The following is a 26,771-nucleotide window of genomic DNA, read 5'->3' on the forward strand; positions in this document are numbered from 1 at the left end:
CCTGGAAGAAACAGCTCAAGGTATTTGCCTTTTTTAAGGATCATCATTTGAAAGCAGGCCTCTGCCAAGCAGAGCTGTCAAAACTCAAGGAGAAATCCCTAAACCTTAAAGCTTAAAGACAGTTCACAACCACAGCATCCAGAAAGTGGGGTATGTCCAAAAAGACAAGAGCTACAAGATTCGCATAATGACACTGCCCGAAACTCTGGCTCACCCTTGACCTTGGCATCCTCAGCAACGATTCAAAGCAGTTCAATTAAGGACTGGAAGAACTGAGCAGAGATTTCAACTGGCTCCACCAGGAGAGGCAGAGTTTGCTAAAGCAAAATGTGGACAAAACTAACAAACAAACCAATACTTTCTGAACAAACAGAATCCAGAGGCTCTACAACCAACATTTCCAATGTTCTACATATAATCCAAAACCGCTACATATCCCAAAAGAAACAAGAGCGTGTGATCCATATTCAAAATAAAAGGCAATCAGTAGGTCTTTGTTGATTATCTATTTTAAATATTTTAGTGTATATATGTTAATCTCAAATTCTTAATTTATCCCTCCCCACCACCTTTCCCCTTTGGTAACCATAAATTTGTTTTCTAAGGCTCTGAGTCTGTTTTTGCTTTGTAAATAAGTTCATTTGTACCATTTTTTTTTTAGATTCTACATGTGAGTGATATCCCATGATAAACGTTTCCAATTTCTTTCACTTAGTATAATCATCTCTAGGTCCATCTACGTTGCTACAAATGGCGTTATTTCCTTTTTTATGGCAGAGTCATATTCCACTGTGTATATGTACCAAATCTTCTCTATCCATTCATCTACCAATTGATACTTAGACTGTTTTCATGTCTCGACTATTGTGAATAGTGCTGCTATGAGCAGAGGAGAGCTGTATCTTTTTGAATTATAGTTTTGTCGGAATATGTGTCTAGGAGAGGAATTGCTGGATCATATGGCAACTCTACTTATAGTTTTTTGAGAACCTCCTACAGTTTTCCAAAGTGACTGCACCAATGTACATTTCCACCAACAGTGTAGGAGGGTTCCCTTTTCTCCATACCCTTTTCGGTATTTGTTACTTGTAGAACAAAAAAAGCACATTCTAATTTTATTACATGAGTATGAACAAAAATCAAAACAGTGGTTGCCTCTGGAAAGGGGAGGGACTGAATAGGAAGAGATATCAGGGGAACTTTGGGGATAATGGTCATGTTCATATCTTCACAGGATTCTGGGTCACCAAACTGGATACACTAGTCAAAACTCTTTCAAAGTTACAAATAAGACTTTTACATCCACTGTAAGTAAATTATACCTCAAAAAAATCTTACTGAATTTTAATTAACAATACACAAAAGATTTTAGGAGTGATATGAACCAATTTTGCAACCTACTGTGAAATGCAAGAAAAATGTTAAGACAGGTGGACAAATGGAGACACAGATATATTTGCTAGTGCAGTGTTCAATGTATCTGCATAATTTTAAGTTTTATGAATTTCTCATAATAAAACATTTGGGAGGTGTGGGGCAGAAGACAGGCAAATATAGCCACTGTGCTGTGGCTTGAAGCAGCCTCTGCCAGGGACAAGACCTTGCTATGACCATCCATGAGAGAGGGTTCTAAAGACAATGCAGCAGATAGCAAAGCAGCCCCCCACCAAACAGAGAAGTTGCTGCACTCACACTGCCAGAAGACTTAGCTCACCCTCAGTAAGACTTAAAAGCTGCATTATGCGACACAATGCAGGTCAACTTCTGCCAGAAGATGACGGCTCAGAGCCACCCCCACGCTTGGAAAAATCCTAGCATCACAGGCCAGTATGAGATCATCCTTAGCAAACTGGTGAAGCCCATGGTCCACGAGAACACTGATGAAAGACATTACCCTAAAGCTCCATTAAATTCCTGCTGGGCGTGACCTCTGGTTTCTTCTACAAAAGCTGATCTTGCTTGTACAGGATGGTTTGAATTTCATAAAACAGAACCAAAAATCTTCAATGTCATCACCAATTCCTCAAAAATCAATGGCCCCAGAGTTTAAGATCCTTCTTACCAGCTTATAAAGCACCCCATATCCAGATGGCATCCTCTGTTGCCAAGATGAATGCCTAGCAACCAACTAGCATCCCTGCTCTGTAGCAAGAATTCAACATCAATTTTCAGGAGTCTGGTTAGCAGGTGATGCTGGAGCAATGGAAGATTCATGTGAAAGACAACTCAATGTGAACCAGGGGAATGTATACTACAAGTTTGATTGCAAGGCTTAGAATTTACCTCAACTGCTATGTTTCCCAGGGACTTGAGCTGGCAGGGCCCCTGGTTACAGGGTATCCAGCCCCAGAGTAACCACCTGGTCTGAAGTTCCCACTGTCGTGGCACAAACGTGGCTCTATCCCACAGATCAAGTGGTACAGGTCCCAGGAAGCTGCCTGGTTCCAGCCAGAACTATGCAAGCCCAACTCTGACCCATTTAGCCTCCAATACTTTGTCAGAGTTTCAAAATCCATATTAACCACTCATTAACATGTGAGCATTACTTGCACCTCTATTTAAACATATGCTTAAGGGAAGAGAAAAAATGAAAATTATGAAATAAAAGGAAATATGCACACTGGCTAGATAACTGAAAGTGAAGTTGCTCAGTACTGTCTGACTCTGTATTTGTAACCCCATGGACTATACAGTCCACGGAATTCTCCAGGCCAGAATACTAGAGTGGGTAACCTTTCCCTTCTTCAGTGGATCTTCCCAACCCAGGGATCAAACCCAGGTCTCCCACATTGCAGACAGATTCTTTACCAGCTGAGCCACAAGGGAAGCCTAGATAGATTACCATAATTTTTATGGATGTGAAAATGGTATAGAGTTATATATTTTTTTAAAGTCTTTCTTCAAAGATAACATCTAGTTCGTGAATTTATAGAGGAAACTGTACGTCTCAGGCCTGTTTCACATAATAAAAAAGGAACAGGAGTTTGTTATATTGTCTACTTGTGTAGCTACATGGGAATCCCCATAACAAAAAGTTTTAAAAAAAAAAAGGAATAATTTATATTTTTAATTAGATTCAAAGAAATCTGTTTTCTTTTTTTAAGTAACATATTTATGGCAAAAAAAGAAATAAACAAGAAAAGCTGGGAGACAGATGACAGGAAGCAAGAATGACTGAAGCAGTTAGAAGCAAACAAATAATATGACCTGGGATACCAATGCAATAAAAAGTAAAATAAACACTCAGAGTAGTTACATAAACTATCATCAATCTCCTTCTACAGTACCCTTTGGGTTTTCAGTAATCATTCAAAAAGATCCACATGTTACAGTACGTACAAATATAACATTTCCTACATTCTTTTTGTTAATTAATATTAGATATTTCTCTGAAAGCCAACAACTAATACCAAAGAATGCACCGTGAATATTTAAAGATTACTATGTCACTACCGATTTGATTCAGAATTTTAAGAAACTCTTAACACCTCGCCTTTCTTTTAAAATAGAAGACAGATTTAAAACATTTCTTCACAAATATGTAGAAACTGAAAAAAATAGCCTATTAAATAATAGCATGTGTTTCAATATTTTAGCTGGATGGTTTTAAACCTCAAGGATCTCACTAGTAAGCTATTCTTCCAAATAATTCCATATTTTTGTCTAAAATTGTTTGAAATGTTACTATTATTACTGAATTAGCTTTCCATACTGATCAATACCATCAAATTGACTACAGTTCTGCAAAAATCTGCCTATACTAAACTAACTGAATTCAGTTCAAAGCACATCATTTTCCTACATGGTACCCCCCGCACCCCACCCTGAGCTTAGAAATCAATGAGAAAGTATATCTGCACTTAAACTGACATCTTTTATCTACATAGTACACTGGTTTTCAAATTGTTTTCACATATACTACCTTCAAATCAACCTCATGAAATAGGCAGGACAGGTACTTCCCATGGAGTACAAAGGAAAATGAAGCTCAGGGAAAAGCAGTTCCCTCAAGGTAACAAGGCTTATCAATTGGTGGTGTTGAAACTTGACTACAGATTATTTTGAGTCGAGACTCAATGGAGCCTTCAGTTATTATACTGGTTCTCTCAAAAGATGGTCCACAGCATCAGCAACAGAATCACATGGGGCTTCTGGCTGAAAAAGCAGACACTCCTATATCCCACACCCAGGGTCAGAATCACCGACGGAGTAAAGCCCAGGAATTTTTTAAAAAATTAAATAATACATACACACACAAAAATACACACACATACGTTCTCACAGCTCTAGGTGTAATGATATAGTATTTAAGATTATGCCATGGAAATGTCTTATGTTTTGAGGGTAGTAAGATCAATATAGAAGAAAATATGATAGCAATTAAAAAAAAAAACTGTGCAAAATCTTGTAGTCAAATATATTTTTTAAAAAGTTTAAATTATGAGAGGGTAGTTTGGTCCTTGTGTGCCAAAATACTCCTGAAAGTCTTGATGGAAGGGTAAAAACCAATAGGTCTTGGAACAAAGATGAATAACAAATGAACAACTTGAGCAAAATGTCAAGAAAACTGGGATATAAACAGCATATATGAGAAACAAACCAGAAATCATTGGGGAATTTCATAGATCAGGAGTTTTCAATCAACCACCTGCAGATCAAATTGGGCCACTGGCCTGATTTTGTACTTCCCCTGATCATTTGGTTTGTCTATATTTAAAGGGCTACTTTTTTTAAAAAGTTTTTTTTTCAAACAAGAGTATACTACAGGCAGTTGACCTACAAAACCTACAATATTCACTATCTGTGCCAACCTCTGCACAGGCAGTTAAGTAACTGTAAACCCTGGAGTAATGAGGATGTAACTTAACTCGGCCACTCAATAAAGACATTTAATATGTCATTACTAAAATAACTACCAAATTTTACTAATATTATTTAGGCTCAGCATATAGTTAAAATTGGAGAAGGAAATGGTAACCCACTCCAGTATTCTTGCCTGGAGAATCCCACGGACGGAGAAGCCTGGTAGGCTACAGTCCATGGGGTCGCAAAGAGTCGGACACGACTGAGCGACTGAACGGAACGGATAGTTAAAATGCTCCAAGGGTTTAAATACTCAACCTAAATATTGATGTAATTGATATACTACCATATTCTAAGAAAAATGAAAAATCCTCCAAAAAAATCACTTTGAGCAAGAAGTGAAAAAAAAAAATATTGTTAATCTTCCTGTAACTTCTACTAAATGAAGTTCTGATTCAATAGACATTTGAATATCATTCTACAAGAAGTATGCTGGGAAGTTTCATGGTTGCTTGAGCTCAAAGCATTCCACCCTTTCTACAGTAAGATACTGTCAATATCTTACACTTGTATAAACTGAGGCTCAGAGGTATAACATTTAACAAGTCTAGTCCAAATTTTATCAATTTCTGTACAGAGTTGCAGTTTGGGATAGATTGTCTGGTTTTTAATCAAACTTAAATGAATGTAACACTTCGAAGCTATGTAACAGTTCCATGCCCTGATTCAGGATTCATTCAAAAGTTCATCGTCTTTACTCTGACAATGGCCTACAGGTTCTTTCAGATATTGGCCTTCCACTTTACAGAGTCCACTATTCTGTACTGAGAGTGACCATCACTTATTACAGTTTATAAGACAACATGATTTGTACATTGATTCCCACTATTCTCAGGCTACACCCTTAATAACACATGAGCTAAAATCCACTTCGTAATTATATTTGTAGGCGTAAACATAACCTTCTTCCCACAACATTTTCTTGGGCTATCTGGAATACCACAATGCTACTCTGATTACCCAGACGCATACACAATGTGAAACACCATCTCATCTATAGGCTCAAGATGATTTAGGAAATCTGTTTAACATCATAGCAGATTGAGTCTAATACTATACAATGATACCTGAATATTCCAGCAAAATTGTCACAGCATGTGAATTTGAAATTTAAAATGTTTAAGATATCAGAATACTTTTCTTTGTGGCAGTGCTTATTTCTGATTATAAAATAGTGCCAATCTTTCCCAAAGATGCAATTCAACTACCCAAAAGGCCTGAAGTGCTGTCTCATAAAATAAGGCCTATTTAAGCCATAAGTATAACGTCTTAAAAAAAAATACTGTCTCCATAATCCCAAGCACCTACAATTCTAAACTGAAGCCCTTTCTCACTCTTACCCAAAAATAGAACTAGGGGGAAAAAAAAAAGATTTTTATTGCCTCTCTCCCCCCGACTAGACTGAAAGCTTTACATGAGGGCAGGAATCATAGGCAGTACCCCTAGTACCCAAAGACAATCCTGGACACAACAATAGGTGATTAGTAAATCTCTGCTTCAGGAATGAAGAATGAGTTGATCATAAATACTGACCAGGGAAAAGCACAACTTACCTTATGGGTCTACCACTTTGGAAGGATTTTTTTTAAAAGCTTTAGTTTCTAGTTGGGGGATTATGTTTTGAATCTAGCATAAAGATAACCAAATATTGTCAATCAACGCATGACTTTATTTCTACATGTAGAGTGCATGCCTGTGAAGCATCGGCAGTAACCGTTTTACTCAGTCCTGAAATGTAATTAGGAAGGTTAATTTATTACTAGGGGAAAAAAAAAAATGTATGGCTCAAAATACAATTATTCCTACATTTTCCTTTTACTGAGTCAGCTACATAGCACTGGTACCCAGTCTTCTTCCCATTAAGTTTGAAAATCAGAAGTTAACCCAACAATGAAATCCCTTTGATAGACCCACACCACCACAAAAGAGGACATATGGAGTGAACCACTGGAGATTTGTTTAAAATAACGAATGATACAAAAGAAAGCATTATCTGATGTGCCAAAACAGTGGACAATTCTTAAGTTCTGAATGAAAAGTGAAATCTTTCCCAGATATACAAATGCCTTGTCACTGCACTGACTGTGTCAATGAATGCCTTCCTCTGTCCAAGCCCTCTGCCCTGTAACTTGTGGTCCTCTCCCACACTTGATTCTAGACTTGGCAGCATGATTTTCTCTGACAATAAGTTGTTCACAACTGTAATCAAAGCATGTAAAACAGATTTAAGTTCTACATGCAGATTGACTGTAAAAAGGTTTCTCCCACATATAAATGTCTGGAGGAAAATTTAAAGCATGTGGAATACAGGATGATTTAGGAATCAACACCTTGTGAGTCATCCAGCAACCATTGTCCTGCTGCTGCTGCTGCTAAGTCACTTCAGTCGTGTCCGACTCTGTGTGACCCTATAGACGGAAGCCCACCAGGCTCCCCCGACTTTGGGATTCTCCAGGCAAGAACACTGGAGTGGGTTGCCATTTTCCTCTCCAATGTGTGAAAGTGAAAGTGAAGTCGCTCAGTCGTGTCCAACCCATAGCCTGCTGCAAATAGTGACAACCAACAAGCCCCTCAGAACGTTAAAACTCTCTCGTGGGGGTAGAAGATCCAAGACTTCTGCCAGTTAATATACATTTTGATCTTTTAACCTGAGACATGAACCCACTCATTCACTAGACATATGACAATACCTTCTTTTAACCCAACATTTACATGACTGACTATGTTCCTTTCCAGACAATGGAGAGATTTAACATACTGTTCAAATATGGCAACATAATTTGAAATAAAAAATAAACATCTGCATACTTTTCTCTACGTATGTTATACTTAAGATTTAAGTGTATAAGATAAACTGATAATTAGGCATTTGCACTTGAAGTCTATACAATTTTTTACCAAGTTGTATCAATCATCCTGCATTTCATATCAATCCTCACCTTCTACACATCTCATAAAACTTTTAAGAATGGAAATTTTGCTAATAGTGTAAGGAATTAAATATACCTACTCCAATATTTTGGTTTTAAGATGTCTTTAGGGACACAAGAAAGTATGTTTGTCTCCCTTAACAAGTAATTAGGTAGCTGGTAAACGTTCTAGCATTAAGAACTGTTGGAAATTTCTCTTTGTGCACTGTTTACTATGCCTATAGACTCTTTCCCTGTTAGCCTAAGTCGTGAGTCCAACTCTTTGCGACCCCATGGACTATACAGTCCAACAGGCTCCTCCGTCCATGGGATTCTCCAGGCAAGAATACTGGAGTGGGTTGCCATTTCCTTCTCCAGGGAATCTTCCCGACCCAGGGATCGAACCCAGGTCTCCCGCATTGCAGGCAGACGCTTTAACCTCTGAGCCACCCTCAAAAGCTGGCAAATATTTTGCCTCCTCTATGAAATCTTCCCAATCCTCTTCTTTCCACATTACTTCTGAAAATTCTTATTCTTATCATTAATTACCTAACATAGTATCACAATTATTTGTTATGTATCTATCTCCTACCTAGACCATGAGCTCTAAGTCTACTATATCCAAGTTCTAGCACAGTGACTGTAACAGTAAGGACTTTAAATGGACTTTTAATTTGCATGACTTTTTAGAATTTAAAATTCATAAATCCATCCCAGTCATCTCTATTGCTTGTATTCTGTTTCCACTATTTGATATAAAGAGTTGTCTAAGATTTCCTTTCATATATTCTAAATTTATCTTGATATTACAGTCATAAAAACTATTCTTTCAGAAATCCTATCATATGCAACATGGATGAAGCTCGTGAACATTATGCCAAGTAAAATAAGCCAGTCACAGAACAGCAAATACTGTATGATTCCCCTTAAGATGAGATACCTAAAACAGTCAAACCCACCGAAGCAGAAAGTAGAATGGTGGCTGCTATTCATTGGCTATGAAGTTCAGTTATGCAAGAAGACTAAGTTCCTAACACTTTGCCTATATCTAACAATATCACATCTTACACTTGAAAATATTTTGAGAGAGTAAATCTCTCATGTCAAGTGTACTCACCAAAATTTCAGGAAAACTTTTTTTAAAAAGGGTCCGTCAATTGTAGTATTTTGGGACCAATTTCCACCAAATCTTTATCTACTGACAGATTTGAATGTTTTTTTACTTACTTCTCCAAAGGATTGTTTGTTACTTTTACAGTTCTACTACTATAATTTCATCTCCAGTTATTAAATTTTTAACACAAGAATAGATGATATTCTTTCATTTCTGACTCCATTCTGATGTCCAAAATTTTGTATTCAAGGCCAAAATTCTAAGAAAATAATTTAAAATTTGCACTGGTAGGCTAAGCTCAAACTTTATACAAACTGTTCAAACTGTCTTTTAATCGAAATACATTTCTACACTTACTGTCATTACACACCTCTGCCTTTTCATCTTGCTTCAGATTTTCCTGTAATATAGAACTTGATTACTCAAGGTAATTTTTTATTGGCAAAATTTGGAAACTGTGTGCTTACTTCTCTAAATCATGTATTTTAAAATATTATCATAATCTTTACTACTTTAGAACCAAATACACACATGCATCAAAAGTTGGAAAGCAAGTTTAAGACATTAGTATAGAAGTGTTAGGGAAAAAAAGAAGCCATGTACAAAATGCTTGCATACATCTTCTGAGGTGAAAAAGAAGACTGAACCTAATAAAATTTGAAAACTTCTTTTCTATTATCAAAAACATGCAAAAAAATAAAATATGCAACCACTGTAGTACAACTAAAGTAATACCTCCTTATCTAGGAAGTGATTAAACTGTCTCATTAAATAATGGTAATTCTAATCAATTGGGTTGACTGGTTCATCCATGCCCCAAGATTATAAAACATGCTGGCTTTCTGTTAATTTTACATTTTTTTATATTTGTTTTAAATAGCAGACCACCACTCTCAATAATAGCAAAACATGGAACTAAACCAAGAAAGCAAGCAAAGAGAACAGAATTCCTGGAAGCCCATTAAAGCAGAGTCGAAAGAAAAGGCTGCCCTACAAATCTTGACTCTGTTGGGTTCCTCAAGCTGCTAGGCTGCCCACTCAGAACTACTAATCTCCTCCCTATTTAGCACCTACTTAACACTGCTGTCCTGTATGTTTATTCGCTCAGTCGTGTCCAACTCTTTGTGACCCCATGACTGTAGCTTGCCAGGCTCCTCTGTCCAAGGGGATTCTCCAAGTAAGCATACTGGAGTAGGTTGCCATGCCCTCCTCTGGGGGATCTTCCCAACCGAGGAATTGAACCGGGGTCTCCTGCATTGCAGACAGATTCTTTACCAGCTGAGCTACCAGGGAAGCAGCTCAACATTAAGCATCACATATACATCTAAAGTTAAAAATGTAAAAAGGAAGGAGGGGACCCTCAAATGAAAGCCCATCACACAATAGCCTAACAAAAGTTTACTACAGTACCACAATGTTAATTCTCTTTCTCCCTCTTTTTGTCATTTAAAGCCAAAACTAAGTTATCCAATACTAGATGTCCTCTAAAAATGCCTTTTACATTCAATACTGACAAAGCTTAAATACAGGTTTCATCTCAGGTTTAAGGTAAAGTATTTAGAAGTAGATATTAATTCCAAATACACTGCTAGATGAGTACATTCTGAAACACCTAAATACAGAATACAAAAATACCTTTTTTACACAGTGAAAATTTCTTATCATTCTAAACAACTCAAATTTTTTAAAAGGACTAAAATACTTACTTCATTTCCATGTTTTTGAAGGAATTCAATTTCCTGTTGTGTGAATGTTGTCATGGAGATGGATTTCACCCTGTGTGGTGGATTTAACCCTCGCCTAAAAGATAAAAGAAAATACCATTACAAACTATAGTATTTCAAAAATTATGTCAATGAAAAACATTTTAATTAGCACATTTAAACTTAGAAATGTTTTTATGCTATAAGCTAAATTAAAAAATATTTTAAACTATTAATCCCCACAATAGATATATCAAGGTGAATTTGTTCAGACTGACACTAATTTATTTAAAGCTAAATTCAAGTAATCAGTTAGCTAGAAATATACAGTAGCTGTAATACATTAGCTTATTGGGAACACAAATACTGCTTCAGTGTAAGTCTGACGGAAGGAGAATAATTTATATATATATACATGATAGGTTCAATGGTAGAGAATTCAAAAAGTTATTATTTTCATATTTTCTAAGAAAGTGATGATATGTCAGGTATCCGTTCCGTTCCGTTCAGTCGCTCAGTCATGTTCGACTCTTTGCAACCCCATGGACTGTAGCCTACCAGGCTTCTCCGTCCATGGGATTCTCCAGGCAAGAATACTGGAGTGGGTTACCATCTCCTTCTCCAGGGGCTCTTCCCGACCCAGGGACTGAACCCAGGTCTCCCGCATTGGAGGCAGACACTTTAACCTCTGAGCCACCAGGGAAGCCCATGTCAGGTATGGAATTATACAAATACTCAAATCAAATAGTTACCATTTTAAGACTGACTTAGGAAACTGAAAACTAATCCAAGGAAAGTATTGATGGATAAGAAAAAAGTTCCATCTCTCCATCAATTAAAATAAGAGTTGATAATGAAGAACATCTTCCACCACCTCAGGAGGCCCTAAGTGTTCAAGAGGAAATTAAAGGGACATGATGGGAATCAAGAAATACCTGAATATATATGAATACTTCTAAGGTCCTTCACCACATTGAAATCTTTTCTGCTTATGTGGCCTTAAGAGGACTTTTAAGTTTCTATTTTATCACGCACATGAAAAACTAAATAGAGATGCACTCAGAATAAGAACTACTTGTATTCTGTCCAACTACCACATAGTGGCCTATTCTACCCACAAGAATGAGGAGTTAAATAATCTATGCAGTTTCATCAAATCAGTTTGGAGTCATATCCTTCCTCTGACAAAGACTTCATTTGAAATACAGGTTCTAGGGCAGATCAATAGTTTTACAGAATTTGCCATACTCATTTTGCAATCAACCATGGTAATTAAATGAGAGTTAACAATGATGCAAAGTAAGAAATCTTTCAAAAATATTCTAGAAACATTTCTGAATAATTAAATATGGTACGTAATGTTCTAGAAATACAAAATATTTTAAGTTAACATAAAAATTCAGAATTAACAGAAGCTCAATTTTTATATACTGCTGCTTCTTTCTCTCCCTTCTGTCAGACATAGATGGCACATATTTCAGCTCACACTTTGAATTAAATCAAGCTGCACTTTATCTGCTTAACATTTCGAGGTGGAGAAACAACAGCTGGGTTTTCATGTTTTGCTTTAAGTTTTAAACTAATAAGTTATTTTTCTTACAGCTCTTGCTAAGTTAAAAATTACAGAAATGAAGATTGCACAGTAGGACAAATTCAAACACAGCCATTTCATCCTAGTAAAACTTTGAAACTGAACTATGAAGAAACAATAATCGTACAAATTATCTTTACAATTAGTGATTACAAATTAAGTTATGCTTTAAAGATATCTAAATTTCCAAAAATGAAAATTTAGAAGTCAGTATTACTCCTTTAAAGCAGGACATTTTGTTTTTCAATTCACATATATTATGAAAATAAGACTAACTTCATCACTTTGACAGCTTATTCATTTATATTTATTTCTATACAATCTTGTTCCAAAACAATTTTAAAAAGAATTACTTATTATTGTTCTCTCAAATTCCCCTGCTCTCTCCCTCACACTTAGCAACTTTGTCGCTCCTTATTCCCTAATACTTCCACCTTGTTCCAGCCAACCCTCTCCTGCTCCCACCTCCCTTAGAGTATAATATTTTAAAAAAACAAAAAAGCAAAGGCATAACTTTCCAAAAAAGAAATGTCACAACACTGCTACAAGGGTGTGTATATTTTAGATAAGAAACTAGGGGGCAATGAATTACATCCCTACACTCTCAAATCATCAGATAAGGGAAGCCCCTGACTCTTTTTTAAAGTTATGCAATACAGATGCAATCTCATGAAAGCACTGCACTGTATAGCTTATTCCTTCAATGTTCTACCACACCAGAAAGTCAATTTTTGCATAAAAAAGGTATTCATATTAACTTCAAGTGAACAAAAATTTGCACTTATGAAACAAAACCATAACAGTCAGTTCAGTTCAGTCACTCAGTTGTGTCTGACTCTTTACAACCCCATGAACCACAGCACACCAGGCCTCCTCACCAACTCCTGGAGATCACCAAAACCCATGTACATTGAGTCGGTGATGCCATCCAACCATCTCATCCTCTGTCATTCCCTTCCCCTCCTGCCCTCAATCATTCCCAGCATCAGGGTCTTTTCAAATGAGTCAGCTCTTCGCATCAGGTGGCCAAAGTATTGGAGTTTCAGCTTCAGCATCAGTCCTTCCAATGAATATTCAGGACTGATATCCTTTAGGATGGACTGGTTGGATCTCCTTGCAGTCCAAGGGACTCTCAAAAGTCATCTCCAACACCACAGTTCAAAAGCATCAATTCTTCAGCAATCAGCTTTCTTCACAGTCCAACTCTCACATCCATATGTGACCACTGGAAAAACCATAGCCTTCACTAGACGGACCTTGGTTGGCAAAGTGATGTCTCTGCTTTATAATATGCTGTCTAGGTTGGTCATAACTTTCCTCCCAAGGAGTAAGTGTCTTTTAATTTCATGGCTGCAGTCACCATCTGCAGTGATTATGAAGCCCAGAAAAATAAAGTCTGACACTATTTCCACTGTTTCCCCATCTATTTCCCATTAAGTGATGGGACCGGATGCCATGATCTTTGTTTTCTGAATGTTGAGCTTGAAGCCAACTTTTTCACTCTCCTCTTTCACTTTCATCAAGAGGCTCTTTAGGTCCTCTTCACTTTCTGCCATAAGGCTGGTGTCATCTGCATATCTGATGAGGTTATTGATATTTCTCCCGGAAATCTTGATTCCAGCTTGTGCTTCTTCCAGCCCAGCGTTCCTCATGATGTACTCTGCATAGAAGTGAAATAAGCAGGGTAACAATATACAGCCTTGACGTACTCCTTTTCCTATTTGAACCAGTCTGTTGTTCCATGTCCAGTTCTAACTGTTGCTTCCTGACCTATATACAGGTTTCTTAATAGGCAGGTCAGGTGGTCTGGTATTCCCATCCATCTCTTTCAAAATTTTCCACAATTTATTGTGATCCACATAGTCAAAGGCTTTCGCATAGTCAATAATGCAGAAATTGATATTTTTTGGAACTCTGTTGCTTTTTCCGTGATCCAGCGGATGTTGGCCATTTGATCTCTGGTTCCTCTGCCTTTTCTAAAACCAGTTTGAACATCTGGAAGTTCACAGTTCATGTATTGCTGAAGCCTGGCTTGGAGAATTTTGAGCATGACTTTACTAACGTGTGAGATGAGTGCAACTGTGCAGTAGTTTGAGCATTCTTTGGCATGGTCTTTCTTTGGGACTGGAATGAAAACTGACCTTTTCCAGTCCTATGGTGCCGGGAGCCAGCGAGGGAAATCCTACCCATGGCAAAGGTCAATTGGGGAAGAGGCCTGACGGGCAAAGGCTAATCAGGGCTCGAGGAACCCCCTGGACTTACCTGAGCATCTACCCCAAAGAAAACTGGAGTCTGACTGCTTTACTATCTTACGCCTCTTACCAAGTCCTCTAATACTTACAGGGGCTTTCCCCCAACCACCTTAATTCAGAGCTGTAGTTTAAAAGTTCCCCTCGGCTTAATAGGAGTGTTAGGAGTGTTCCAATCCAAGCCCCTCTGATAGCTTTCTAACTTGCATGACAAGTTTGTCCGGGCTCTTACAACTGTGAGTGTGACTGTTTATAGCCTCCCAGCCATGCAAGGACGGAAAGCCTAATATTCTAAAATACAGGAATCTGTTGAAGAAGTTAAAATCATTAGAATAGTACTAGAAAAGATTTCATTGTTGAATCAATGCTTGCTGCAGTTTCCTCTATCTATTGTATCCTTGGAAATATATTAATCCTTTGATTTAACCACATCAGATCTTAAGTTAATAAATTCCTTTCTTGCAGCTCACTACACCGGTGCCTTATAGGAATGTAACTTTGTTATGTGTCTACCACCTAACTTTAGGAAAGTCACCTTAAAAGAAAAGTCTTTTACTTGCTAACTAACCTATTGTTAGGAGAGAGGGCCATAAACTGTTAGCAGGCCCCCTGGCCAGAAGATGATGTAAACCACCTAAAAACTTTTACCACGAGATATACAAAAATAAGCCCTGATCCTGATAAGGGTCAAGACTGCTGACCCCACGTGATTTTGGTGTGAATCTATACCTCCCTTTCTTTGTTTCTTATGCGCATAACTTAGGGTATAAAAGCAGCACTGGAAAATAAAGTTTTGGGCCTTGCTCACTGAAGCTTGGTCTCCCCGTGTCGTTCTTTCTCTTTTTCCATCCTTTTCTCTATTCTCCTTTTTCTGGTTGAGATCCTTGGAGCGCTGGGCCCTCTGAGTTTACTTATCTGCCTGGGCTTCTAAGACCCACTCGAGGGGGTGCCCTGGTGGGGTGCCTCCAGTGATTCGAGAGGGCGCCTGCGGCCTACGTAAACAGAGCAAGCCCTGTGCTGGGGTTTTATTGGTTTCCAGCGTAAACCAAGGAATCATCAGCCCCTGTCTCTCTCTCTCTCTTTCTCTCTCTCTCTCTGACGCCGACGCCGTTCATCCCGAGGATACCCTGGGTCATATCGGGGCTGGACCCCGATACTATGGTCACTGCTGAATTTTCCAAATTTGCTGGCATATTGAGTGCAGCACTTTCACAGCATCATCTTTCAGGATTTGAAATAGCTCAACTGGAATTCCATCACCTCCACCACTTTGTTCGTAGTGATGCTTTCTAAGGCCCACTTGACTTCACACCCCAGAATGTGGTCCACTGGAGAAGGGAATGGCAAACCACTTCAGTATTCTTGCCTCGAGAACCCCATGAACAGTATGAAAAGGCAAAATGATAGGATACTGAAAGAGGAATGCCCAGGGTCGGTAGGTACCCAATATGCTACTGGAGATCAGTGGAGAAATAATTCCAGAAAGAATGAAGGGGTGGAATCAAAGCAAAACAATACCCAGTTGTGGATGTGACTGGTGATAGAAGCAAGGTCCGATGCCGTAAAGAGCAATACTGCATAGGAACCTGGGATGTTAGATCCATGAATCAAGGCAAATTGGAAGTGGTCAAACAGAAAGCAGAGACATTACTTTGCCAACCAAGGTCCGTCTAGTCAAGGCTATGGTTTTTCCCGTGGTCATGTATGGATGTGAGAGTTGGACTGGGAAGAAAGCTGATCGCCGAAGAATTGATGCTTTTGAACTGTGGTGCTGGAGAAGACTCTTGAGAGTCCCTTAGACTGCAAGGAGATCCAACCAGTCCATTCTAGAGGAGATCAATCCCGGGTGTTCATTGGAAGGACTGATGCTAAAGCTGAAACTCCAATACTCTGGCCACCTCATGCGACTAGTTGACTCACTGGAAAAGACTCTGATGCTGGGAGGGATTGGGGGCAGGAGGAGACGGGGACAACAGAGAATGAGATGGCTGGATGGCATCACCAGCTCGATGGACATGAGTCTGAGTGAACTCCGAGAGTTGGTGATGGACAGGGAGGTCTGGCGTGCTGCCGTTCATGGGGTCACAAAGAATCAGACACGACTGAGCGACTGAACTGAACTGAAACAGGAGATGGCAAGAGTAAACGTCAATATTCTAGGAAACAGAGAACTAAAATGGACTGGAATGGGTGAATTTAACTCAGATGACCATTATATCTACTACTGCGGGAAGGAAGCCCTTAGAAGTAATGGAGTAGTCAGCATGGTCAACAAAAGAGTCCGAAATGCAGTACTTGGATGCAATCTCAAAAATGAGAGAATGATCTCTGTTCATTTCCAAGGCAAACCATTCAATATCACAGTAATCCAAGCCTATGCCCCAATCAGTAACACTGAAGAAGCTGAAGTTGAACGGTTCTATGAAGACCTAAAAGACCTTTTAGACTAACACACAAATAAGATGTCCTTTTCATTACAGGGGACTGGAATGCAAAAGTAGGAAGTCAAGAAACACCTGGAGTAACAGGCAAATTTGGCCTTGGAATACAGAATGAAACAGGGCAATGGCTAATAGAGTTCTGCCAAGAGAACGCACTGGTCATAGCAAACACCCTCTTTCAACAACACAAGAGAAGACGCTACACATGGACATCACCAGATGGTCAACACTGAAATCAGATTGATTATATTCTTCGCAGCCAAAGATGGAGAAGCTCTACACAGTCAGCAAAAACAAGACCGGAGCTGATTGTGGCTCAGATCATGAACTCCTTATTGCCAAATTCAGACTAAAATTGAAGAAAGTAGGGAAAACCACCAGACCATTCAGGTATGACCTAAATCGAATCCCTTATGATTATACAGTGGAAGTGAGAAATAGATTCAAGGGACTAGATCTGATAGTCTATGCCTGATGAACTATGAACGGAGATTCGTGACACTGCACAGGAGACAGGGATCAAGACCATCCCAATGGAAAAGAAATACAAAAAATCAAAATGGCTGTCTGAGGAGGCCTTACAAATAGCTGTGAAAAAAAGAGAAGCGAAAATCAAAAGAGAAAAGGAAAGATATACCCATTTGAATGCAGAGTTCCAAAGAATAGCAAGGAGAGATAAGAAAGCCTTCCTGAGTGATCAATACAAAGAAATAGAGGAAAACAACAGAATGGGAAAGACTAGAGATCTCTTCAAGAAAATTAGAGATACCAAGGGAACATTTCATGCAAAGATGGGCTTGATAAAGGACAGAAATGGTATGGACCTAACAGAAGCAGAAGATATTAAGGTGGCAAGAATACACAGAAAAACTGTACAAAAAAGATCTTCACGAACCAGATAATCATGACCAAACTAGACAGCATATTAAAAAGCAGAGACATTACTTTGCCAACAAAGGTCCGTCTAGTCAAAGTGTTGGTTTTTCCAACAGTCATGTATGTATGTGAGATGGACTATAAAGAAAGCTGGGCACTAAACAATTGATGTTTTTGAACTGTGGTGTTGAAGAAGACTCTTGAGAGTCCCTTGGACTGCAAGAAGATCCAACCAGTCCATCCTAAAGGAAATCAGTCCTGAATAGTCATGGGAAGGACTGATGCCGAATCTGAAACTCTATAAGACCCTGAAGCTGGAGTGATTGAAGGCAGGAGAAGAAGGAGACGACAGAGGATGAGATGATTGGATGGCATCACTAACTCAAAGGACATGAGTTTGAGTAAACTCCAGGAGTTGGTGATGGACAGGGAAGCCTGGCATATTGCAGTCCATGGGGTCACAAAGACTTGGACATGACTGAGCGACTGAACTGAACTGATGTGCATATCTGCGGTTATTGATATTTCTCCCAGCAATCCTGATTCCAGCTTATGCTTCATCCAGTCCCGCATTTTTTTTAATTTTTATTTAATAAATGGTACAAAGCACAATGCCAAAAACATTAACAGTTAAAATTTCACCAAATGAAAAAATACTATAGAATACACATGGTTTATAACATAAATGGCATTATTTTGAGAGAGGGATAACTTAGGTATGGTACTGGTTTTTTTTTTCTTTTTGCAGCCTGGGGCAGTTGTAAAATAACTTAATGTAGCTTTTTACAACCAGCCCCGCATTTTGCATGATGCACTCTGCATAAAAAAGTTAAATAAACAGGGTGACAAAAATACAACTTTGAGCATACCCCTTTCCCAATTTGGAACCAGTCCACTGTTCCATGTCCAGATCTAACTGTTGCTTCTTGACCTGCATACAAATTTCTCAGGAGGCAGGTCAGGTGGTCTGGTATTCCCATCTCTTTCAGAACTTTCCACAGTTTATTGTGATCCATACAGTCAAAGGCTTTGGCATAGACAGTAAAGCAGAAGGAGATGTTTTTCCGGAACTCTCTTGCTTCTTCGATGATCCAATGGATGTTGGCAAATCCATCTCTGGTTCCTCTGCCTTTTCTAAACCCAGCTTGAACATGTATAAGTTCTCAGTTCACGTACTCTTGAAGCCTCACTTGGAGAATTTTGAGCATTACTTTGCTAGCGTGTGAGATGACAGCAGTTGTGCAGTGGTTTGAACATTCTCTGGCATTACCCTTCGTTTGGATTCGAACGAAAACTCACCTCTTCCAGTCCTTTGGCCACTGCTGAGTTTTCCAAATTTCCTGGCATACTGAGCGCAGCACTTTAACAGCATCATCTTTCAGGATTTGAAATAGCTCAGCTGAAATTCCATCACTCCCACTAGCTTTGCTCATAGTGATACCCACTTGACTTCCTACGCCAGGATGTCTGGATCTAGGTGAGTGATCACATCATCGTGGTTAACTGGGTCATTAAGATCTTTCTTTGTATAGCTCTTCTTTGGAGTCTTGCCACCTCTTCTTAAATATCTTCTGCTTCTGTTAGGTTCATACAGTTTCTGTCCTTTATTGTGTCCATCTTCACATGTGTTTTCCTCTATTTCTATGCGCTGATCACTGCAGAAGGCTTTCCTATCTCTCCTTGCTAGTCTTTGGAACTGTGCATTCCCAACAGTGTATCTTTCCTCTTCTCCTTTGCCTTTAGCTTGCCTTCTTTTTTCAGCTATTTGTAAGGCCTCTTCAGACAACCATTTTGCCTTTTTTGCACTTCGTTTTCTTGAGGATGGTCTTGATCACCGCCTTCTGTACAATGTCAGGAACCTCAGTCCATAATTCTCCAGGCACTCTATCAGATCTAATCCCTTGAAACTATTTGTCACTTACACTGCAAGGGATTTCATTTAGGTCATACCTGAATGGTTTAGTAGTTTTTCCCACTTTCTTCAATTTAACTCTGAATTTGGCAATAAGGGGTTCAAGACATGAGCCACAGTCAGCCCCTAGTCTTGTTTTTGCTGACTGTATAGAGCTTCTCCATCTTTGGCTACAAAGAATATAATCAATCTGATTTTGGTATTGACCATCTGGTGATGGCCATGGGTAGAGTCATCTCTTGTGTTGTTGGAAGAGGGATTTGCTATAACCAGTGAGTTCTCATGGCAAGACTCTGTTAACCTTTGCCCTGCTTCATTTTGTACTCCAAGGCCGAACTTGCCTGTTATTCCAGGTATCTCTTGACTTCCTACTTTTGCATTCCAGTCCGTGTGATGAAAAGGACATCTTTTTTGGTGTTAGTTCAAGAAGGTCTTATAGGTCATCATAGAACCGTTCAACTTCAGCTTCTTTGGCATTAAAGGCTCGGGCACAGACTTGGATTAGTGTGATATTTAACGGAATAGATCAGAAGACAAACCAATGGAGATCACTGTCATTTTTGAGATTGTAGCCAAGTACTACTTGTGTTGATGAGGAGGGCTACTCCATTTCTTCTAAGGGATTCTTGCCTACAGTAGTATACATAATGGTCATCTGAATTAAACTCACCCATGCCAGTCTATAATTTAGTTCATTGATTCCTAAACTGTTGATGTTCACTCTTGCCATCTGTTTGACCACTTCCAATTTACCTTGATTATGGACCTTGATTCATAAACATTGCAGGTTCCTATGCAATACTGTTCTTTATAGCATCAGACTTTATTTCCATCACCAGTCACATCCACAATTGGGTGCTGTTTTCACTTTAGTTCCGTTTCTTCCTTCTTTCTGGAGTTATTTCTCCACCCTTCTCCAGCAGCATACTGGGCATCTATCGACCTGGTGAGCTCATCTTTCAGTGTCCTATCTTTTTGCCTTTTCATACTGTTCATGGGGTTCTCAAGGCAAGAATACTGAAGTGTTTCCCATTCCCTTCTCTAATGGACCACGTTATGTCAGAACTCTCCCCCATGACCCGTCCGTCTTGGGTGGCCCTAACAAGGCATGGCTCATGGTTTCACTGAGTCAGACAAGGCTGTGGTCCATGTGATCAGTTTGCTTAGTTTTCTGTGATTGTGGTTTTCATTCTGTGCCCTCTGATAGAGAAGGATAAGAGGCTTATGGAAGCTTCCTGATGGGACACACTGACTGTGGGGGGAAACTGGGTCTTATTCTGATGGGTGGGGCCACGCTCAGTAAATCTTTAATTCAATTTTCTGTTGATGGGTAGGGCTGTGTTCCCACCCTGTAGTTTGGCCTCAACTATGGTTAGGGTAAAGCAGTCCATGGGGTCTCAAAGAGCTGCATAGGACTGAGCAACTGAACTGAAATGAAGGAAGGTAATGGCGACCTCCTTCAAAAGGACTTGTGCGTGTACTGTTAATATTCAGAGCGCCTGATCACGCAGCAGGCCACTGTCGACCCATGCCTCTATCGGAGACTCCTGGACACTCACAAGCAACTCTGGCTCAGTCTCTTGTAGGGACACTGTTGCTCCTTTCTCCTGGCTCCTCGAATGCACAAGGTTTTGTCTGTGTCCTCCAAGAGTTTGTCTCCCCAGTCCTGTGCAAGTTCTGTCATCAAATCCCACTGGCCACCAAAGTCAAATTCCCTGGGGGTCCTCAGTCACTTTGATGAATCCCCAGGTTGGGATATCTGTTGTGGGTCCCAGAACTTTCTTAACAGTGTGAGAATTTCTTTGGTATAATTGTTCTGCAGTTTGTGGATCATCTGTCCAGCGGCTCTGTGGTGGGGCTAATAGCACCTTCTTCCAAGAGGGCTTGTGTGACCCAGGTCTGCTGCAGCCAGAGCCCCAGTCCCCGCGGCAGGCCACTGCTGACCCGTGCCTCCACAGGAGACACTCAAACACTCATAGGCAGGTCTGGCTCAGCCTCTGTAGGGTATGGGTCCTGATGCGCACAAGGTTTTGTTTGTGCCCTCTGAATGTGTCTGGTGGGTATGGCGTTTGGTTCTAAATGTGATTTCACCCCTCCAACCATCTTCTTGGGGCTTCTCCTTTGCCCATGTATGTGGGGTATCTTTTTTTGGTGGAATCCAACATTCTCCTGTCCACAGTTATTCAGCAGCAAGTTGCAATTTTGGAGTTCTCACAAGAAAAGATGAGCCAGTGTCCTTCTACTCCACCATCTTGTTAGAATACAAGCAGCTTAGTATCATCAAAACAAACAACCCAATCAAAAAAGGGTAGACATAAATAGACATTTCTCCAAAGAGAACACACAGATGACCAAGAGACACACCGAAAAGATGTTGACACTGCTAATTATTAGAAAAATACAAATCAAAACTACAATGAGATATCACCTCACACCAGTCAAAATGGTTATCATCAAAGAAATCCACAAACGATAAATGCTGGAGATGTTGTGGACAGAAAGGAACCCTCCTACACTGTTGGTAGGAATGTAAATTGGTACAGCTACTGTAGAGAACAGTATGGAGGATCCTTAAAAATCTAAATATAGAACTACCATATAACCCCATAATCCCACTCTTGGGCATCTATAAAGAGAGAAAAATATGGTCTGAAAGGATACATGCACCCCAATGTTCACTGCAGCACTATTTACAATAGCCAATACCTGGAAGCAACCTAAATGTCCATCAACTGAGGGATGGATGAAGATGATGTGGCATATATATACAAGACAACATTTTACTCAGCCACTGAAAAGAATAATGTCATTTTCAGCAACATGGATGGATCTAGAGAGTGTCATACTGGGTGAAGTAAGTCAGACAGAGGAAGATCATATGGTATCATGTATATATGGAATCTAAACAGAAATGATACAAATGAAACTATTTACAAAACAGAATCAGACTCACAAATTTAGAGAAGAACCTATGCTTACCAAGGGGAAGGGTGGGTTGGAGGGAGATTTAGGGAGTTTGGGACTGACATGTACACACTGCTACATTTAAAATGGATAACCAAAATGGTCCTACTATACAGTGCAGGAAACTCTACTCATTATTATGTAACAACCTAAATGGGAAGCTTTTGAACTGTGGTGTTGGAGAAGACTCTTGAGAGTCCCTTGGACTGCAAGGAGATCCAACCAGTCCATCCTAAAGGAGATCAGTCCTGGGTGTTCATTGGAAGGACTGATGCTGAAGCTGAAACTCCAATACTTTGGCCATCTGATGCGAAGAACTGACTCATTTGAAAAGACCCTGATGCTGGGAAAGATTGAGGGCAGGAGGGGAAGGGGATGACAGAGGATGAGATGGTTGAAAGGCATCACCGACTCGATGGACATGGGTTTGAGTGAACTCTGGGAGTTGGTGATGGACAGGAAGGCCTGGCATGCTGCAGTTCATGGATCGCAAAGAGTCAGACACGACTGAGCGACTGAACTGAAATGGGAAGAGAATTTGAAAAAGAATAGATACATGTATATGGATAATTGAAACACTTACTGTATACCAAAAACTATCACATTATTAATTTACTTCAATATAAAACAAAGTTAAAAAAACACTTCATTATCAAACGGGAAGTGGTTAAGTGACAGTGTTGTTATTGTTTAGTTGCTAAATTGTAGCTGACTCTTCTTGACACTATGGATTGTAGCCCAACAGGTTCCCCTGTCCGTGGGATTTCCCAGGCAAGAATACTGGAGTGGGTTGCCATTTCTTACTCCAGGGGATCTTCCAGACCCAGGAACAGAACTTGCATCTCCTGCATTGGCAGGGGGACTCTTTACTGCTGAGCCACCTGGAAGTCCTAAGTGGCAATAAAACTGTATAACTATGAAGTGAAGTCGCTCAGTTGTGTCCGACTCTTTGCGACCCCGTGGACTGTAGCCTACCAAGCTCCTCCATCCGTGGGATTCTCCAGGCAAGAGTACTAGAGTGGGTTGCCATTTCCTTCTCCAGGGATCTTCCCAACCCAGGGATCGAACCCGGGTCTCCCGCATTAGAGGCAGACGCTTTAACCTCTAAGCCACCAGGGAAGCCTGTATAACTATATTCTCAAAATTATATTAAAAATATCTGCAAAGAAAACAAACTAAATACTCCAAAATATTAATATTCTTTGTTTATAGATTATGGAATTGAATGGTTTATATATGTGTGTGTATATATATATATATATAATTTTCCATTTTCTCCAAGTTTTCCACAATGAATTTGTATTATTCAGTAGTACAAAAAAAAAAAAAACAGAAAATAGTAAACAATTCAATAAACTAGTAGTAGTCAAAAAACTTGTAGTATCAACTTTATGGATGTCAATGTCTGTGCTGAAGAATTACCCAAAAAAAAAAAAAAAGCAAGAACAGTTTTCCTTCTTAACGCTATCTTTCAGTTTTTCTAAAATACCTGGAACACTCTCCCAAATAGAGCTACCAGCATCAACAATTTATGTTCACCTCACTTCTCTCCAGCTGGCGTTAGCTGTAAAGAACCTGCCTGCCAGTGCAGGAAATAAAAGAAATGTGGGTTCGATGCTTGGGTTAGGAAGATCCCCTGGAGAAACAAATGGCAACCCACTCCAGTATTCTTGCTTATGGACCGGGAAGCCTGGTGGGCTCAGTCCACGGGGTCGCAAAAGAGTTGAATATGACTGAAGCAACTGAGCATGCACTTCTCTAAACCAGGCACTATTGACATTTCAGGCCAGAGAACCATCACGAGGCACATGAAGCACATCACCCTGTGCCTTATAGGATATAGGGCAGTATCCCTGGCCTCTACCCACTATAGGCCAGTAGGACCCGTAACCCATAAGAATAATGAAAAGTGTTTCAGGATACTGCCAAATGTCCCCTGAGGGTGCAGGGGGTGGAATTGCAGAGTCATACTCAAGAGCCACTACTCTAAATATACTAAATGTGTTAATCACCAAGTAAAGAAAGAAGAATTTCTTTGGATCACTGCTGAGATATAAATTATACCTAGGTTCACTCGTCTACAAAGCATTCTTCACATTCACCATTCATATGTTGTTGTTTTAGTCACTGAGTCATGTCCCACTCCTCTGCGACCCCACAGACTGTAGCCCGCCAGGCTCCTCTGTCCATGGAATTTTCCAGGCAAGAATACTGGAGTGGGTTGCCATTTCCTTCTTCAGTCACCTCATATACAACAATAACTTTAATCTTCCCATAAATTTACTATTTCCAGCGTAACAAAATATAGAAATCCTTAAAAGATTAAGCCAAGTGTACACCAAAAAATAAAATACATGATATTAAGCACATTTATACAAATTAAGAGGTGGGAAAAAAAATAAGACAGAAGGAAATTAATATCTATAAAGTTCCTAGACTGGCATGCACTTTGCATATCTAATCTCATTAATTTCTATTTACAGCAGTATTTTTGAAAAGGTTCCTCTGCGCAGGGGCCACGCTAATCTTCTCTGTATCGTTCCAATTTTAGTATATGTGCTGCCAAAGCGAGCACAAAGTTCCTCTGCTAAAGTATGGTAACTTTGCTGCTGCTGCTAAGTCGCTTCAGTCATGTCTGACTCTGTGCGACCCCATAGATGGCAGCCCACTAGGCTCACCCATCCCTGGGATTCTCCAGGCAAGAACACTGGAGTGGGTTGCCATTTCCTTCTCCAATGTGTGAAAGTGAAAAGTGAAGTCACTCAGTCATGCCTGACTCTTAGTGACCCCATGGACTGCAGCTTACCAGGCTCCTCCATCCATGGGATTTTCTAGGCAAGAGTACTGGAGTGGCTTGCCATTGCCTTCTCCGATGGTAACTTTATAGACTACTAAAAAAAAAAGAAGAAAAACCCTAATTGCTAATATTTCTAGAAAAATCCTAATTGTTAACACTTCTAATAAATCTCAAAGTACTCCCCCTTCACAAAAGAAAAAAAAAAAAAGATAAAAAGTAAAAGTGAACTGAAACTAGAAGAGCAGCCTATGTTATACAAAAAATTCAGTATTGCTCAGAAGGCAAATATAACAATAGCTAAGACAACATGAGAGGTAATCCTGAGCTATTCCTATTAAACCCAAGACTTTGGATGAAGAATTAAGCAGCTTCAGGGTGGCGATATCCCTAGATCCCAGCAGTAGAATATGCAAATCCTCTCAAGAAAAATGCATTTCTAATTTATAAATTATGCTATGAGGATTTGGAAATATTAAGTTCAATAAAAGATAAGACTACAATAAAAATCATTACATAATAACAAATCACTACTGAGCTTGAGACAGTAGAAAACAGATTTATGCCACCTCTCCCCATGACTTTAGCTACTGGATTTATCAAATACAAAATATAAAGTAAGCATAGCATATAGGAAATGTTAAATGGTGGAATAAAAATGAATAGGAAATATGAAATTATCAGAATAAACTGGTAAATCTAAAAGTCAGAACTTTTAGAAATGAAAATTTATAAATGTGGAAATCAAAAATTTAACAAATTAGTTAAAGAGAAAATTAAACATACCAGAAGAGTGAGAAAACAGAAAGAAGAAATAGCCCAGAAGGCAGCATAGATGCATAAGGAGCTAGAAAAGACAAGAATTAAAAAAAAAAAAAACAGGGTGGGGGGACACTATTAAAAGGTGTAATCAGTATTCTTGCTTTTGCAAGAAAGAAATCAAAGAATGAAGGACAAGCAATATTATAGAGCTAACAGCTGAGATTTTTACGATCCAATGAAAGTCACGCATCTACAAATATAGGAAGCACATCTTCTGAAAATCAGCACAAATAAAATTCATACTTAGAAACATTTGAGTAAAACTTCAAAGATAAAGAGAACAGCTTACAATCAATCAAAAAGAAAAGACAAAGGAAATGAAATCTGACTGAAAAGACTTCTTAGTGAAAACCAGAAAATGGTGGAATATTGCCTTTAGGAAGTTTTTAAAAAACTAAAATTAACAGTTGTGAATCCAGCAAAAATATCTTTGAGGTATAAGACAAAATACCAATTTCAGATTAAAAAACTGAAGTTTACCCCCAGCAGATCTTCACTAAAGAAACATATAGTTGGCCTTCTGTATCCCTGGG

The 26,771-nt window shown here is 39.2% G+C and overlaps 1 protein-coding gene and 1 non-coding gene across 6 annotated transcripts in view; both read right to left on the reverse strand.

Moving 5' to 3' along the window:
- Positions 1–26,771, reverse strand: part of AGFG1 (ArfGAP with FG repeats 1) — an 82,068-nt gene that overhangs the window by 41,464 nt on the left and 13,833 nt on the right. For all 5 annotated transcript variants that reach the window (XM_055398962.2, XM_055398960.2, XM_055398963.2 and 2 more), the window contains exon 2: positions 10,593–10,686. In XM_055398962.2, the coding sequence (XP_055254937.1) occupies positions 10,593–10,686 (94 nt within the window). The remainder of the gene's footprint in view (positions 1–10,592; positions 10,687–26,771) is intronic.
- LOC129538712 (U6 spliceosomal RNA) lies at positions 25,094–25,197 on the reverse strand. Its single transcript, XR_008682266.2, has one exon. It is a non-coding gene; the product is annotated as a U6 spliceosomal RNA (small nuclear RNA).

Source organism: Moschus berezovskii, chromosome 2 (assembly GCF_049115385.1).
Source record: "Moschus berezovskii isolate FMDL1 chromosome 2, NW_MosBer_1.0, whole genome shotgun sequence".
NCBI classification, from domain to species: domain Eukaryota; kingdom Metazoa; phylum Chordata; class Mammalia; order Artiodactyla; family Moschidae; genus Moschus; species Moschus berezovskii.